The following is a 19,779-nucleotide window of genomic DNA, read 5'->3' as shown; positions in this document are numbered from 1 at the left end:
CTCTCTAGGTGTTTGGTATATATATTTGTATACCCAGGAGGGTCAGGTGCACTTGACCTCACTCTCTAGGTATTTGGTATATATATTTATATACCCAGGAGGGTTAGGTACACTAGACCTCTCTCTCTCTCGGTATTTTGGTATATATATTTGTATACCCAGGAGGGTCGGGTACACTAGACCTCTCTCTCTATCGGTATTTTGGTATATATATTTGTATACCCAGGAGGGTCGGGTACACTAGACCTCTCTCTCTATCGGTATTTTGGTATATATATTTGTATACCCAGGAGGGTCAAGGTACACTAGACCTCTCTCTCTCTAGGTATTTTGGTATATATATTTGTATACCCAGGAGGGTCAGGTACACTAGACCTCTCTCTCTCTCGGTATTTGGTATATATATTTGTATACCCAGAGGGTCAGGTACACTAGACCTCTCTCTCTCTCTAGGTATTTGGTATATATATTTGTATACCCAGGAGGGTCAGGTACACTAGACCTCTCTCTCTCTAGGTATTTGGTATATATATTTGTATACCCAGGAGGGTCAGGTACACTATTTGACCTCTCTCTCTCTCTATCGGTAGGTATTTACCCAGGAGGGGTACTCTCTCTATATATTTGTATACCCAGGAGGGTCAGGTACACTAGACCTCTCTCTCTCTAGGTATTTGGTATATATATTTGTATACCCAGGAGGGTCAGGTACACTAGACCTCTCTCTCTCTAGGTATTTGGGTATATATATTTGTATACCCAGGAGGTCAGGTACACTAGACCTCTCTCTCTCTCTAGGTATTTGGTATATATATTTGTATACCCAGGAGGGTCGGGTACACTAGACCTCTCTCTCTCTCTCTAGGTATTTGGTATATATATTTGTATACCCAGGAGGGTCAGGTACACTAGACCCTCTCTCTCTAGGTATTTGGTATATATATTTGTATACCCAGGAGGGTCGGGTACACTAGACCTCTCTCTCTCTAGGTATTTTGGTATATATATTTGTATACCCAGGAGGGTCAGGTACACTAGACCTCTCTCTCTCTCTAGGTATTTTGGTATATATATTTGTATACCCAGGAGGGTCGGGTACACTAGACCTCTCTCTCTCTCTAGGTATTTTGGTATATATATTTGTATACCCAGGAGGTCAGGTACACTAGTCATTTAATGTATATATATTTGTATACCCAGGAGGGTCAGGCCACAGACCTCTCTCTCTCTAGGTATTTGGTATATATATTTGTATACCCAGGAGGGTCAGGTACACTAGACCCTCTCTCTCTCTAGGTATTTGGTATATATATTTGTATACCCAGGAGGGTCAGGTACACTAGACCTCTCTCTCTAGGTATTTGGTATATATATTTGTATACCCAGGAGGGTCAGGTACACTAGACCCTCTCTCTCTCTAGGTATTTGGTATATATATTTGTATACCCAGGAGGGTCAGGTACACTAGACCTCTCTCTCTCTAGGTATTTGGTATATATATTTGTATACCCAGGAGGGTCAGGTACACTAGACCTCTCTCTCTCTCTAGGTATTTGGTATATATATTTGTATACCCAGGAGGGTCAGGTACACTAGACCTCTCTCTCTCTAGGTATTTGGTATATATATTTGTATACCCAGGAGGGTCAGGTACACCAGACTCTCTCTCTCTCTAGGTATTTGGTATATATATTTGTATACCCAGGAGGGTCAGGTACACTAGACCTCTCTCTAGGTATTTGGGTATATATTTGTATACCCAGGAGGTCAGGTACACTAGACCTCTCTCTCTCTCTAGGTATTTGGTATATATATTTGTATACCCAGGAGGGTCAGGTACACTAGACCTCTCTCTCTCTAGATATTTGGTATATATATTTGTATACCCAGGAGGGTCAGGTACACTAGACCTCTCTCTCTAGGTATTTGGTATATATATTTGTATACCCAGGAGGGTCAGGTACACTAGACCTCTCTCTCTCTAGGTATTTGGTATATATATTTGTATACCCAGGAGGAGGTACACTAGACCTTTCTCAGGTACACTAGACCTCTCTCTCTCTCGGTATTTTGGTATATATATTTGTATACCCAGGAGGGTCAGGTACACTAGACCTCTCTCTCTATCGGTATTTTGGTATATATATTTGTATACCCAGGAGGGTCGGGTACACTAGACCTCTCTCTCTCTCTAGGTTTTATGGTATATATATTTGTATACCCAGGAGGGTCAGGTACACTAGACCTCTCTCTCTCTCTAGGTATTTGGTATATATATTTGTATACCCAGGAGGGTCAGGTACACTAGACTCTCTCTCTCTCTAGGTATTTGGTATATATATTTGTATACCCAGGAGGGTCAGGTACACTAGACCTCTCTCTCTCTAGGTATTTGGTATATATATTTGTATACCCAGGAGGGTCAGGTACACTAGACCTCTCTCTCTCTCTAGGTATTTGGTATATATATTTGTATACCCAGGAGGGTCAGGTACACTAGACCTCTCTCTCTCTAGGTATTTGGTATATATATTTGTATACCCAGGAGGGTCAGGTACACTAGACCTCTCTCTCTCTAGGTATTTGGTATATATATTTGTATACCCAGGAGGGTCAGGTACACTAGACTCTCTCTCTCTAGGTATTTGGTATATATATTTGTATACCCAGGAGGGTCAGGTACACTAGACCTCTCTCTCTCTAGGTATTTGGTATATATATTTGTATACCCAGGAGGGTCAGGTAGACCTCTCTCTCTCTAGGTATTTTGGTATATATATTTTACCCAGGAGGGTCGGGTACACTATATATTTGTATATATATTTGTATACCCAGGAGGGTCAGGTACACTAGACCTCTCTCTCTCTAGGTATTTGGTATATATATTTGTATACCCAGGAGGGTCAGGTACACTAGACCTCTCTCTCTCTAGGTATTTGGTATATATATTTGTATACCCAGGAGGGTCAGGTACACTAGACCTCTCTCTCTCTCTCTCTAGGTATTTGGTATATATATTTGTATACCCAGGAGGGTCAGGTACACTAGACCTCTCTCTCTCTCTAGGTATTTGGTATATATATTTGTATACCCAGGAGGGTCAGGTACACTAGACCTCTCTCTCTCTAGGTATTTGGTATATATATTTGTATACCCAGGAGGGTCAGGTACACTAGACCTCTCTCTCTCTAGGTATTTGGTATATATATTTGTATACCCAGGAGGGTCAGGTACACTAGACCCTCTCTCTCTAGGTATTTGGTATATATATTTGTATACCCAGGAGGGTCAGGTACACTAGACCTCTCTCTCTCTCTAGGTATTTTGGTATATATATTTGTATACCCAGGAGGGTCAGGTACACTAGACCTCTCTCTCTCTCTAGGTTTTTGGTATATATATTTGTATACCCAGGAGGGTCAGGTACACTAGACTCTCTCTCTCTCTAGGTATTTGGTATATATATTTGTATACCCAGGAGGGTCAGGTACACTAGACCTCTCTCTCTCTAGGTATTTGGTATATATATTTGTATACCCAGGAGGGTCAGGTACACTAGACTCTCTCTCTCTAGGTATTTGGTATATATATTTGTATACCCAGGAGGGTCAGGTACACTAGACCTCTCTCTCTCTCTAGGTATTTGGTATATATATTTGTATACCCAGGAGGGTCAGGTACACTAGACCTCTCTCTCTAGGTATTTGGTATATATATTTGTATACCCAGGAGGGTCAGGTACACTAGACCTCTCTCTCTAGGTATTTGGTATATATATTTGTATACCCAGGAGGGTCAGGTACACTAGACCTCTCTCTCTCTAGGTATTTTGGTATATATATTTGTATACCCAGGAGGGTCAGGTACACTAGACCTCTCTCTCTAGGTATTTGGTATATATATTTGTATACCCAGGAGGGTCAGGTACACTAGACCTCTCTCTCTAGGTATTTGGTATATATATTTGTATACCCAGGAGGGTCAGGTACACTAGACCTCTCTCTCTCTAGGTATTTGGTATATATATTTGTATACCCAGGAGGGTCAGGTACACTAGACTCTCTCTCTCTAGGTATTTGGTATATATATTTGTATACCCAGGAGGGTCAGGTACACTAGACCTCTCTCTCTCTATAGGTATTTGGTATATATATTTGTATACCCAGGAGGGTCAGGTACACTAGACCTCTCTCTCTCTAGGTATTTGGTATATATATTTGTATACCCAGGAGGGTCAGGTACACTAGACCTCTCTCTCTCTAGGTATTTGGTATATATATTTGTATACCCAGGAGGGTCAGGTACACTAGACCTCTCTCTCTCTCTAGGTATTTGGTATATATATTTGTATACCCAGGAGGGTCAGGTACACTAGACCTCTCTCTCTCTAGGTATTTGGTATATATATTTGTATACCCAGGAGGGTCAGGTACACTAGACCTCTCTCTCTCTCTAGGTATTTGGTATATATATTTGTATACCCAGGAGGGTCAGGTACACTAGACCTCTCTCTCTCTATAGGTATTTGGTATATATATTTGTATACCCAGGAGGGTCAGGTACACTAGACCTCTCTCTCTCTATCAGTATTTTGGTATATATATTTGTATACCCAGGAGGGTCAGGTACACTAGACCTCTCTCTCTCTAGGTATTTTGGTATATATATTTGTATACCCAGGAGGGTCAGGTACACTAGACCTCTCTCTCTCTCTAGGTATTTTGGTATATATATTTGTATACCCAGGAGGGTCAGGTACACTAGACCTCTCTCTCTCTCTAGGTATTTGGTATATATATTTGTATACCCAGGAGGGTCAGGTACACTAGACTCTCTCTCTCTCTAGGTATTTGGTATATATATTTGTATACCCAGGAGGGTCAGGTACACTAGACCTCTCTCTCTCTAGGTATTTGGTATATATATTTGTATACCCAGGAGGGTCAGGTACACTAGACCTCTCTCTCTAGGTATTTGGTATATATATTTGTATACCCAGGAGGGTCAGGTACACTAGACCTCTCTCTCTCTCTAGGTATTTGGTATATATATTTGTATACCCAGGAGGGTCAGGTACACTAGACCTCTCTCTCTCTCTAGGTATTTGGTATATATATTTGTATACCCAGGAGGGTCAGGTACACTAGACCTCTCTCTCTCTAGGTATTTGGTATATATATTTGTATACCCAGGAGGGTCAGGTACACTAGACCTCTCTCTCTCTCTAGGTATTTGGTATATATATTTGTATACCCAGGAGGGTCAGGTACACTAGACCTCTCTCTCTCTAGGTATTTGGTATATATATTTGTATACCCAGGAGGGTCAGGTACACTAGACTCTCTCTCTCTCTAGGTATTTGGTATATATATTTGTATACCCAGGAGGGTCAGGTACACTAGACCCTCTCTCTCTCTAGGTATTTGGTATATATATTTGTATACCCAGGAGGGTCAGGTACACTAGACCTCTCTCTGTCTAGGTATTTGGTATATATATATTTGTATACCCAGGAGGGTCAGGTACACTAGACCTCTCTCTCTCTAGGTATTTGGTATATATATTTGTATACCCAGGAGGGTCAGGTACACTAGACCTCTCTCTCTCTAGGTATTTGGTATATATATTTGTATACCCAGGAGGGTCAGGTACACTAGACCTCTCTCTCTCTAGGTATTTGGTATATATATTTGTATACCCAGGAGGGTCAGGTACACTAGACTCTCTCTCTCTAGGTATTTGGTATATATATTTGTATACCCAGGAGGGTCAGGTACACTAGACCTCTCTCTCTCTATCGGTATTTTGGTATATATATTTGTATACCCAGGAGGGTCGGGTACACTAGACCTCTCTCTCTCTATCGGTATTTTGGTATATATATTTGTATACCCAGGAGGGTCGGGTACACTAGACCTCTCTCTCTCTATTGGTATTTTGGTATATATATTTGTATACCCAGGAGGGTCGGGTACACTAGACCTCTCTCTCTCTCTCTAGGTATTTGGTATATATATTTGTATACCCAGGAGGGTCAGGTACACTAGACTCTCTCTCTCTCTAGGTATTTGGTATATATATTTGTATACCCAGGAGGGTCGGGTACACTAGACCTCTCTCTCTCTCTAGGTATTTGGTATATATATTTGTATACCCAGGAGGGTCAGGTACACTAGACCTCTCTCCTCTCTCTCTCTAGGTATTTGGTATATATATTTGTATACCCAGGAGGGTCAGGTACACTAGACCTCTCTCTCTCTAGGTATTTGGTATATATATATGTATACCAAGGAGGGTCAGCTACACTTGACCTCTCTCTCTAGGTATTTGGTATATATATTTGTATACCCAGGAGGGTCAGGTACACTAGACCTCTCTCTCTCTAGGTATTTGGTATATATATTTGTATACCCAGGAGGGTCAGGTACACTAGACCTCTCTCTCTCTAGGTATTTGGTATATATATTTGTATACCCAGGAGGGTCAGGTACACTAGACCTCTCTCTCTCTCGGTATTTTGGTATATATATTTGTATACCCAGGAGGGTCAGGTACACTAGACCCTCTCTCTCTCTCTCTCTAGGTTTTTGGTATATATATTTGTATACCCAGGAGGGTCAGGTACACTAGACTCTCTCTCTCTCTAGGTATTTGGTATATATATTTGTATACCCAGGAGGGTCAGGTACACTAGACCTCTCTCTCTCTAGGTATTTGGTATATATATTTGTATACCCAGGAGGGTCAGGTACACTAGACCTCTCTCTCTCTCTAGGTATTTGGTATATATATTTGTATACCCAGGAGGGTCAGGTACACTAGACTCTCTCTCTCTAGGTATTTGGTATATATATTTGTATACCCAGGAGGGTCAGGTACACTAGACCTCTCTCTCTAGGTATTTGGTATATATATTTGTATACCCAGGAGGGTCAGGTACACTAGACCTCTCTCTCTCTAGGTATTTTGGTATATATATTTGTATACCCAGGAGGGTCAGGTACACTAGACCTCTCTCTCTAGGTATTTGGTATATATATTTGTATACCCAGGAGGGTCAGGTACACTAGACTCTCTCTCTCTCTAGGTATTTTGGTATATATATTTGTATACCCAGGAGGGTCAGGTACACTAGACCCTCTCTCTCTCTAGGTATTTGGTATATATATTTGTATACCCAGGAGGGTCAGGTACACTAGACCTCTCTCTCTCTAGGTATTTGGTATATATATTTGTATACCCAGGAGGGTCAGGTACACTAGACCTCTCTCTCTCTAGGTATTTGGTATATATATTTGTATACCCAGGAGGGTCAGGTACACTAGACCTCTCTCTCTCTAGGTATTTGGTATATATATTTGTATACCCAGGAGGGTCAGGTACACTAGACCTCTCTCTCTCTAGGTATTTGGTATATATATTTGTATACCCAGGAGGGTCAGGTACACTAGACCTCTCTCTCTCTAGGTATTTGGTATATATATTTGTATACCCAGGAGGGTCAGGTACACTAGACCTCTCTCTCTCTAGGTATTTGGTATATATATTTGTATACCCAGGAGGGTCAGGTACACTAGACCTCTCTCTCTAGGTATTTGGTATATATATTTGTATACCCAGGAGGGTCAGGTACACTAGACCTCTCTCTCTCTCTCGGTATTTTGGTATATATATTTGTATACCCAGGAGGGTCAGGTACACTAGACTCTCTCTCTCTCTAGGTATTTTGGTATATATATTTGTATACCCAGGAGGGTCAGGTACACTAGACCTCTCTCTCTCTATTGGTATTTTGGTATATATATTTGTATACCCAGGAGGGTCAGGTACACTAGACCTCTCTCTCTCTCTAGGTTTTTGGTATATATATTTGTATACCCAGGAGGGTCAGGTACACTAGACTCTCTCTCTCTCTAGGTATTTGGTATATATATTTGTATACCCAGGAGGGTCAGGTACACTAGACCTCTCTCTCTCTCTAGGTATTTGGTATATATATTTGTATACCCAGGAGGGTCAGGTACACTAGACCTCTCTCTCTCTAGGTATTTGGTATATATATTTGTATACCCAGGAGGGTCAGGTACACTAGACCTCTCTCTCTCTCTAGGTATTTGGTATATATATTTGTATACCCAGGAGGGTCAGGTACACTAGACCTCTCTCTCTCTCTAGGTATTTGGTATATATATTTGTATACCCAGGAGGGTCAGGTACACTAGACCTCTCTCTCTCTCTAGGTATTTGGTATATATATTTGTATACCCAGGAGGGTCAGGTACACTAGACCTCTCTCTCTAGGTATTTGGTATATATATTTGTATACCCAGGAGGGTCAGGTACACTAGACCTCTCTCTCTCTCTAGGTATTTGGGTATATATATTTGTATACCCAGGAGGGTCAGCTACACTTGGCCTCTCTCTCTAGGTATTTGGTATATATATTTGTATACCCAGGAGGGTCGGGTACACTAGACCTCTCTCTCTCTATCGGTATTTTGGTATATATATTTGTATACCCAGGAGGGTCGGGTACACTAGACCTCTCTCTCTCTATCGGTATTTTGGTATATATATTTGTATACCCAGGAGGGTGGGTACACTAGACTCTCTCTCTCTCTAGGTTTTTGGTATATATATTTGTATACCCAGGAGGGTCAGGTACACTAGACCTCTCTCTCTCTCTAGGTATTTGGTATATATATTTGTATACCCAGGAGGGTCAGGTACACTTGATCTCTCTCTCTAGGTATTTGGTATATATATTTGTATACCCAGGAGGGTCAGGTACACTAGACCTCTCTCTCTCTAGGTATTTGGTATATATATTTGTATACCCAGGAGGGTCAGGTACACTAGACCTCTCTCTGTCTAGGTATTTGGTATATATATTTGTATACCCAGGAGGGTCAGGTACACTAGACCTCTCTCTCTAGGTATTTGGTATATATATTTGTATACCCAGGAGGGTCAGGTACACCAGACCTCTCTCTCTCTCTCTAGGTATTTTGGTATATATATTTGTCTACCCAGGAGGGTTAGGTACACTAGACCTCTCTCTCTCTCTAGGTATTTGGATATATATATTTGTATACCCAGGAGGGTCAGGTACACTAGACCTCTCTCTCTCTAGGTATTTTGGTATATTTATTTGTATACCCAGGAGGGTCAGGTACACTAGACTCTCTCTCTCTCTAGGTATTTGGTATATATATTTGTATACCCAGGAGGGTCAGGTACACTAGACCTCTCTCTCTCTAGGTATTTGGTATATATATTTGTATACCCAGGAGGGTCGGGTACACTAGACCTCTCTCTCTCTAGGTATTTTGGTATATATATTTGTATACCCAGGAGGGTCAGGTACACTAGACCTCTCTCTCTCTCTAGGTATTTGGTATATATATTTGTATACCCAGGAGGGTCAGGTACACTAGACCTCTCTCTCTCTCTAGGTTTTTGGTATATATATTTGTATACCCAGGAGGGTCAGGTACACTAGACCTCTCTCTCTCTAGGTATTTGGTATATATATTTGTATACCCAGGAGGGTCAGGTACACTAGACTCTCTCTCTCTCTCTAGGTATTTGGTATATATATTTGTATACTCAGGAGAGTCAGGTACACTAGACCTCTCTCTCTCTCTCTCTAGGTATTTGGTATATATATTTGTATACCCAGGAGGGTCAGGTACACTAGACCTCTCTCTCTCTCTAGGTATTTGGTATATATATTTGTATACCCAGGAGGGTCAGGTACACTTGACCTCTCTCTCTAGGTATTTGGTATATATATTTGTATACCCAGGAGGGTCAGGTACACTAGACTCTCTCTCTCTAGGTATTTGGTATATATATTTGTATACCCAGGAGGGTCAGCTACACTTGACCTCTCTCTCTCTAGGTATTTGGTATATATATTTGTATACCCAGGAGGGTCAGGTACACTAGACCTCTCTCTCTAGGTATTTTGGTATATATATTTGTATACCCAGGAGGGTTGGGTACACTAGACTCTCTCTCTCTAGGTTTTTGGTATATATATTTGTATACCCAGGAGGGTCAGGTACACTAGACTTCTCTCTCTCTATGTATTTGGTATATATATTTGTATACCCATGAGGGTCAGGTACACTAGACCTCTCTCTCTCTCTAGGTATTTGGTATATATATTTGTATACTCAGGAGAGTCAGGTACACTAGACCTCTCTCTCTCTCTAGGTATTTGGTATATATATTTGTATACCCAGGAGGGTCAGGTACACTAGACCTCTCTCTCTCTCTAGGTATTTGGTATATATATTTGTATACCCAGGAGGGTCAGGTACACTAGACCTCTCTCTCTCTCTAGGTATTTGGTATATATATTTGTATACCCAGGAGGGTCAGGTACACTAGACCTCTCTCTCTCTAGGTATTTGGGTATATATATTTGTATACCCAGGAGGCTCAGGTACACTAGACCTCTCACTCTCTAGGTATTTGGTATATATATTTGTATACCCAGGAGGGTCAGGTACACTAGACCTCTCTCTCTCTAGGTATTTGGTATATATATTTGTATACCCAGGAGGGTCAGGTACACTAGACTCTCTCTCTCTCTAGGTATTTTGGTATATATATTTGTATACCCAGGAGGGTCAGGTACACTAGACCTCTCTCTCTCTCTCGGTATTTTGGTATATATATTTGTATACCCAGGAGGGTCAGGTACACTAGACCTCTCTCTCTCTCTAGGTATTTTGGTATATATATTTGTATACCCAGGAGGGTCAGGTACACTAGACTCTCTCTCTCTCTCTAGGTTTTATGGTATATATATTTGTATACCCAGGAGGGTCAGGTACACTAGACCTCTCTCTCTCTAGGTATTTGGTATATATATTTGTATACCCAGGAGGGTCAGGTACACTAGACCTCTCTCTCTCTCTAGGTATTTGGTATATATATTTGTATACCCAGGAGGGTCAGGTACACTAGACCTCTCTCTCTCTAGGTATTTGGTATATATATTTGTATACCCAGGAGGGTCAGGTACACTAGACCTCTCTCTCTCTAGGTATTTGGTATATATATTTGTATACCCAGGAGGGTCAGGTACACTAGACCCTCTCTCTCTAGGTATTTGGTATATATATTTGTATACCCAGGAGGGTCAGGTACACTAGACCTCTCTCTCTCTAGGTATTTTGGTATATATATTTGTATACCCAGGAGGGTCAGGTACACTAGACTCTCTCTCTCTCTAGGTATTTGGTATATATATTTGTATACCCAGGAGGGTCAGGTACACTAGACCTCTCTCTCTCTCTAGGTATTTGGTATATATATTTGTATACCCAGGAGGGTCAGGTACACTAGACTCTCTCTCTCTCTAGGTATTTGGTATATATATTTGTATACCCAGGAGGGTCAGGTACACTAGACTCTCTCTCTCTCTAGGTATTTGGTATATATATTTGTATACCCAGGAGGGTCAGGTACACTAGACCTCTCTCTCTCTCTAGGTATTTGGTATATATATTTGTATACCCAGGAGGGTCAGGTACACTAGACTCTCTCTCTCTAGGTATTTGGTATATATATTTGTATACCCAGGAGGGTCAGGTACACTAGACCTCTCTCTCTCTAGGTATTTGGTATATATATTTGTATACCCAGGAGGGTCAGGTACACTAGACCTCTCTCTCTCTAGGTATTTGGTATATATATTTGTATACCCAGGAGGGTCAGGTACACTAGACTCTCTCTCTCTCTCTCTAGGTATTTGGTATATATATTTGTATACCCAGGAGGGTCAGGTACACTAGACCTCTCTCTCTCTAGGTATTTGGTATATATATTTGTATACCCAGGAGGGTCAGGTACACTAGACCTCTCTCTCTCTAGGTATTTGGTATATATATTTGTATACCCAGGAGGGTCAGGTACACTAGACCTCTCTCTCTCTCTAGGTATTTGGTATATATATTTGTATACCCAGGAGGGTCAGGTACACTAGACCTCTCTCTCTCTAGGTATTTGGTATATATATTTGTATACCCAGGAGGGTCAGGTACACTAGACTCTCTCTCTCTCTAGGTATTTGGGTATATATATTTGTATACCCAGGAGGGTCAGGTACACTAGACCTCTCTCTCTCTCTAGGTATTTGGTATATATATTTGTATACCCAGGAGGGTCAGGTACACTAGACCTCTCTCTCTAGGTATTTGGTATATATATTTGTATACCCAGGAGGGTCAGGTACACTAGACCTCTCTCTCTCTAGGTATTTGGTATATATATTTGTATACCCAGGAGGGTCAGGTACACTAGACCTCTCTCTCTCTTAGGTATTTGGTATATATATTTGTATACCCAGGAGGGTCAGGTACACTAGACCTCTCTCTCTAGGTATTTGGTATATATATTTGTATACCCAGGAGGGTCAGGTACACTAGACCTCTCTCTCTCTCTCTAGGTGTTTTGGTATATATATTTGTATACCCAGGAGGGGGTCAGGTACACTAGACCTCCTCTCTCTCTAGGTATTTGGTATATATATTTGTGTACCCAGGAGGGTCAGGTACACTAGACCTCTCTCTCTAGGTATTTTGGTATATATATTTGTATACCCAGGAGGGTCAGGTACACTAGACTTCTCTCTCTCTCTAGGTATTTTGGTATATATATTTGTATACCCAGGAGGGTCAGGTACACTAGACTCTCTCTCTCTAGGTATTTGGTATATATATTTGTATACCCAGGAGGGTCAGGTACACTAGACTCTCTCTCTAGGTATTTGGTATATATATTTGTATACCCAGGAGGGTCAGTACACTAGACCCTCTCTCTTTCTCTAGGTATTTGGTATATATATTTGTGTACCCAGGAGGGTCAGGTACACTAGACCCCTCTCTCTCTAGGTGTTTTGGTATATATATTTGTATACCCAGAAGGGTCAGGTATCCTAGACCTCTCTCTCTCTAGGTATTTTGGTATATATATTTGTATACCCATGAGGGTCAGGTACACTAGATGTCTCTCTCTCTGTAGGTATTTGGGTATATATATTTGTATACCCAGGAGGGTCAGGTACATTGGACTTCACTCTCTATGTATCTGGTATATATATTTGTATACCCAGGAGGGTCAGGTACACTGGACCCCTCTCTCTCTATGTATCTGGTATATATATTTGTATACCCAGGAGTGTCAGGTACACTAGACCTCTCTCTCTCTAGGTATTTTGGTATATATATTTGTATACCCAGGAGGGTGAGGTACACTAGACCTCTCTCTCTCTCTAGGTATTTGGGTATATATGTTTGTATACCCAGGAGGGTCAGGTAAACTAGACCTCTCTCTCTCTTTATGTATTTGGTATATATATTTGTATACCCAGGAGGGTTAGGTACACTAGACCTCTCTCTCTCTAGGTATTTAGTATATATATTTGTATACCCAGGAGGATCAGGTACACTAGACCTCTCTCTCTCTCTCTAGATATTTGGTATATATATTTGTATACCCAGGAGGCTCAGGTACACTAGACCTCTCTCTCTCTGTATTTGGTATATACATTTGTATACCCAGGAGGGTTAGGTACACTAGACCTCTCTCTCTATGTATTTGGTATATATATTTGTATACCAAGGAGGGTTAAGTACAATAGATCTCTTCCTCCTTCCATTTCTTAGTTGGAATGGCCTGATTAATACATTTAGAGTAAACACAAAATGGCTGAAGTAATAGCACAACTTTAAATGTGGCCCTTTTCAGGGCAATGTCCATTTATATTGTTCTTTCATAAGTTTTTTATTTATTTATTTTATTTTATTTTTTTAATAAGTCTAGAACATAGGTGGCCTGTTGTATTTTAGCACTATTTTATTATTATTATTGTTTTAAATTTGATTTTATCTTAAATATCTGATGTACAAGTTTAATGGTGTTTAGGTCTCTGTTCATCATAGATGCAATATCTGTCTAGTTTGCATATAGCAAATCATTTTTTTGCTAATTTTTATCAGAATACTATATTGTATTATGTAGAAGTCTATCTGGTATTGTTTGTGTATTTGAGTAATTGTACATGAAGTTTGAGGAAGTGGTTTTAGGTACTCTGTATGCTGATGTAATTATTGTATTCTGTAATGTTTGGAGTTTGGTTTGTAATTGTTTTACACTGATATTGATCCATGTAGGAGCTGCATAGTCTATTATTGGTCTAATTTATGTCTTGTATATTTTAATGATGTTTTCTGGTGTTGTTCTGTAGTTTTTACCAGTTAGACTCCTAGCATAGTTTATTCTTTGCCAAATTGTAAAAATTAAAAAAAAAATCAAACACCTCCAAACCTTGCTGACTGTGATTCAAACCTTGCTACTTTTTGGCATGTATGAGGGCTGTTAAAAAAATACGCGGACTGACGTCATAAAACAAAATGTACTTTATTTAGAAGTTACAGGTCTGGGACCCCTTCAAAGTACTCTCCTCCCCAACGCACACACTTATCCCAACGGTGTTTCCACTTGTTGAAACAGTCCTGGTACGCTTCTTTTGTAATGTCCTCCAGCTCTTTCATCGCATTTGCCTTAATCTTGGGAATCGTCTCAAGTCTTCTTTCTTTCAAGGGTCGTTTGAGTTTGGGGAACAAGAAAAAAATCGCAAGGAGCAAGGTCAGGTGAGTAGGGGTGGGTGGGGAAGAACAGTGATTGTTTGGCCAAAAACTCACGAGTTCTGAGGCACAAATTTCGCAGCACCGCGGTGCATCTTCAATTTCTTGGTCACAATCTCGTAACAAGATCCAACTGATATCCCACACTCTTCAGCAAGTTCCCTGACAGTCAGACGTCGATTTGCCTGCACCAGTGTGTTGATTTTGTCGACGTGTGGGTCGTCAGTTGACGTGGAAGGACGTCCAGGATGCTCATCATCTTCAATGGACTGTCGACCATCCTTAAAACGTTCATGCCACTTGAAACATGCCGTACGCTTCATGGCAACATCACCGTAAGCCGTGTTAAGCAGAGCAAAAGTTTCAGTCGCAGCTTTTCCAAGTTTAACACAAAATTTCACAGCAAGTCGTTGCTCCTTCAGGTCATTCATTCTGAAATCCGCCAAACGAAAAAATCGCACTTCACTTAAAACCGCGTAGCTAATACACAAATGAAGATATCTGCAATCAGGAAATGGCGTCGTAATCAGCTGATCTGTGTGAACCTAGCAACACCAAGTGGATTCCCCTGGAACCAACTGGAGCAGTGCAATTCAAACAGTCCACATATTTTTTGAACAGACCTCGTAATCATCAATAGCCATTATTCCCTTGGTTACTTGCATATGCAAGGTTTTGATACATTTAAGTTGAAGCATGGACCTTTTGACAGCCCTTGTTGAGGTAAATCCATTCATTAAACCCAAAGATGCTAGAGTGTTACTCAAAAATTGGTTTGGTACTGACAAGGACAGTAATAGCCTTTAATCAGATCTGAAGGACAAGATTTCCAACCTCAAAGAGACAGTGAAGGCAGGTCACTTACTTTGATATGAGACTGAAAAAAAAAGACATTTTATAGTGTGGAACTATGGCTGGTAAGGTGGTACAACCACTCTGACAAACTGTGTATCTTTGACTCACAACTGAAACATGTTAATATCACATGTATTGCATATTTGGATACAGCAAATTCCAGATTTTCCAACAGTGTGATACCTCCAAGAAGTAATCACCCAAACTGCTCATTCCTTGGCCTACTACCATAAAAACATTACTTGTTGGTTGAGATATCCTGAGTTAATTATTAAGTTTACCATTTTCTTCTTTGTCTTTCATGGTTATTATTTGTTGTTAAAGTAATAACAATTGGAACAAATTCACGTATCTAACTTGGTTTCCAGCTTATCAGTGTTTATTCATGAGATCAGCAATCACAGTTCAAGGATAGGTGAACTATCCAAACTTTAAGAGTATTATGCAACATAAGTATTACATCAACTGTGGTGTCTGTCTGTATACTTTCAAGTTTATTACTGCATGTGTAAGCTACTCGTTTATTTTATTTTAAACAAAAGAAGATATGTGTTTAACTGAATGTACTCTAATACCTCTATGGAAAGGGTCATTTTTGGTCCTGAGAGAATGGTGATTGTTCCTCCTCATCATTACTGTGTCATCCAGAACCCTGTGGTACATGATCGTGATAATTCAATCCAGTATGATGCTGCTGGTCAGGTCAAGTTACAGCATGCAGATTTAGAAATTAGATTGGAGCAAGAACCATTTCCCATTTATCCTGGAGAGCGTCTACATGTGGTAAGCATTTAATGTATTGATATAAAACTCTGTTTGGATGTGATCAAGAAAATTGGGATTTTGAAATTCTGGTGTCAAACCAAACTACAAAGAATTGAATTAAAAATATAAGTATTTTTCAAACATAAAAAATTCTTTAATGTAAATATTCTTATTGTATATCCAAGTAAAAAGAAAAGTTGTAAGAATTATGACTTCATTATGCAGAAATATTTATGCAGTAGTTATAGTTGCTCTTATTTGCGATTCTCAGTTAAGCATGGTTAATTCTGTGATGCACATGTTAGCAGTTCATACCAGCTGTAATAGTTTCTTTATTAGTACCTAATGTAAGGAAATTTTATCACACAACTATTTAGGTCCCCAGTACGATTCAGAGCAAGCTGACATTATATGATTTTTATTTCAAATGAAAAAAGTGTTTCATTTATCTCAATATTTTTTGTTGAAATGAATATTAACAAATAGGACCACTAGTCACATCAACAGGACCACAATATATTAGAAAGATGTAGCAATGATTGGGACAAGAAAAGATTGATGTCCTACCTCCTTTTCTTCATTTTGTATTGGTATTTCAATGATGCAACAGATATAGTGTTTTGCCAAAAATCTAGTCATTGTTAAATGATATAGTTTAAAAAATGTATTTTTTGTAACATGATATAGATATTTTATCTCTCTCATTTAAAGTGCAAATGGTGAAATCTCAAAAACATAGTATTATTTTATTTTAAACCTAGCTTGAGGTTGGCTTTGTATTTCTTACTCTTCTGTCAAAAGAAAGCACCATAATTCCAAGATTCTTTATTGGTGTTTAATAGTTTTTTGATGGAATTTTAATTTATTTAGTTTGCTTCTTGTGTCTTATGCTAATTAATATTTCTAGATTCATTGTGTTCTTTCAGAATTTTTTTTAAGTTGATTAGCCAGGAGATATTATAGAAACAATGGTTACACTGCACAACAAAGTTTTTGCTTCTTGAACAAATTTGCCCATCATGTACCATTTCATCAAAAACTTCAGTTTTACAAGGACATTGCTACAATGGAGAAACGATATCAGGGCAACTGGAATCCGTCAATGCTTGCTGACTACTGTTGGACACTGCAACGTGATGCACCGGACATTGAATACAAATGAAAATCAGGAGCAAAACACTTTTAATTATGTTAAACTTAATAGCATATTAGAAACATAAATGCAATTAAATACGTTATTGCCGATAAACAGTTAATTGTCTGTTACTCAGAGTTGCTATGTGATGAAGTAAAACCAAAACTATATTTGTGCATACCCACCAGGTACCTGTTACAATCAGCAAACACTTTTCAGGAAGCAAAACTTTTCAAAACAATTGTTGTGCAGTGTTATTGTTCATGTTTTGACAAAAAACTCTAATGGTGTTTGGAGTTTGCTTTTGTTTTTGAATAAAATAGGTAATCTATATTTATGATTTTAATCTTCAATGATAATTTGTTTACAATGTTTTTTAAAAAAAGTATGACTTAAAAAAAGGAAAAATATTGCATTTTTTAAATTGACAAAACTCCACATTAATAGGCAGAAAAATAATTATTTTTTAAGTTTGTGAAGAGTGGTCAAACTTGGTGAATGAACCTAAAAACACTGCTCATAATTTATTTAAAAGCAGTCTATTGAAGATGTATAATATGAGTGTTATAGCACTCTAAATAATTTATCACTGTATCCTTGTATTAGACTAATACTAATCAAGACTGAGATGTTAGTGGTTTTATCTGAGTGTTCAAGCATAAAAAAATTTAAATATATAATCTGTGCATATTTTATGAACATTTCAAACATTTTTTTAGGATATTACACCTTTAAAAGTTGTACCTTCAAACACAGCACTTAGGCTTCGAGCTCTCAGGGATTTCAAGGATAGATACGAGAAGAAAGTTGCTGGTGATGAGTGGCTGTTTGAAGGCCCAGGTTGTAATAGTTTTAATTTTATTTTTTTATATCAACTGACTGATAGAACAAATTACTCATTAGATGTATCAAAGGTGTAGTGGTTTTGTTTTTGTTAATTACAAGATTAACTGTAAAGAATAACTAATCTGTTGTAGATTAACATTGAATATTGATAAGGTGGTGCAGGAGTACTTATTAGAGGTATACATTGTGGAATTTCTTGTTTAAGATGCAGCTGTTATTTAAATATATTCCAATAAAATTTGCTCTAAAATGCGTGAAATATTTAATGTATTTTATAAACTAATTTTTTTATATTTTTAATGCAGGTCCATTTTGGATAAATTGGTAATTAATAAATATACTTTTTAAATAAAAGTCTGTTATTGTAGTGGTTCCTTACCACTGACCTGTGTATGTGTTGTTCTGTTCTGTAGAAATGTTCAGGGTGAAAAAGACAGGAGAAAATTAATAAAAATGTTTATAAAAAAATTAATTTAGGGTTAACTTTATAATTTGTGTTTGCCCTTTGTAGTTTATCATAACATTGTTGATCATGATAACTTATACTTCAAAACTTCTCAGAAGAAAATAAATTAGGAAGCAAAATTAAAAGGATTCTTTCAATGGCCCCGAGTTTTTGACAAATATTTTACCAGTTCATGGGGTAAAAAAATTTTGAATCAGTGTTATAATGTATTAAATGCCTTTTTTTTAAAATAAGAACTCTTCTGTATAATAGAAAATATATTGAAAATTAGATTTTATTTTTAGATAAGGTCTGGCCAAAGCAAAACTAAAGAATTACAAAATATATTCCTTTGTATTATAACTTGTCTAAGACAGGGTTTCCAGGTATAATAAATGTTCAGTTCATGCTGCTAAAATATTTTGTAAAAAAATTTAAAGTTGTCATTTGTTTTAATTACACAGTTTATTACTTTTGCATATATCTATATTAATATGACTCAAGTTATCCAGGTTTTATGGTAGATAATACTGTATGGATATTATCATCAGTCACTAGGATTGTCAAAGTGTAGTTAAAAGTTTTATCTCTTTTCTGGTTTAAAATCCTTAATTTAAAAGTAAACTTGTTTTAGCTTTATTAACCACTCACTGTTAGGTTTACACAAGAAATGTTTATTAGTTTGCACATATGAGTCTAGTATTCCACATAAATGATGTCAAATTTTTTGGAACTTTTTAGGTGTTCAAGGCCCAAATTATTAAATATAAGTTTTATCATCACTTATACCACCAGCTCCCTCTATGAAAGAAACAAATGACAAGAATATGTTACTATAAGATAGCCATGTATGAAAAAAATTCTTTTTATTTTCATCTTTATCTTTTCAAATTTAATGTATCTGATACAGCAGAAATTTGCTATTACAGTGGAACCCCTCTAAAGTAGCCACCTTCGGGACTGAGACAAACTGGCCTGATTAGAGGGGTTCCACTGTACATAATTAGGGATTATGTAAACAAAAAAAGGGACTGTGATTGAATGACCACTTTCAAGGGGTGACCGAATCT

At 38.4% G+C, this 19,779-nt stretch overlaps 1 protein-coding gene across 5 annotated transcripts in view; it reads left to right on the top strand.

Moving 5' to 3' along the window:
• The window catches only part of LOC143256268 (major vault protein-like), a 98,937-nt gene that overhangs the window by 43,982 nt on the left and 35,176 nt on the right, over positions 1-19,779 (top strand). For all 5 annotated transcript variants that reach the window (XM_076513249.1, XM_076513251.1, XM_076513253.1 and 2 more), the window contains exons 3-4: positions 16,106-16,301; positions 18,138-18,258. In XM_076513249.1, the coding sequence (XP_076369364.1) occupies positions 16,106-16,301; positions 18,138-18,258 (317 nt within the window). The remainder of the gene's footprint in view (positions 1-16,105; positions 16,302-18,137; positions 18,259-19,779) is intronic.

Source organism: Tachypleus tridentatus, chromosome 7, assembly GCF_004210375.1.
Source record: "Tachypleus tridentatus isolate NWPU-2018 chromosome 7, ASM421037v1, whole genome shotgun sequence".
NCBI classification, from domain to species: Eukaryota; Metazoa; Arthropoda; class Merostomata; order Xiphosura; family Limulidae; genus Tachypleus; species Tachypleus tridentatus.
Note: the sequence above shows the minus strand (reverse complement) of the source record. Positions and strands in the feature narration are given on the sequence as shown.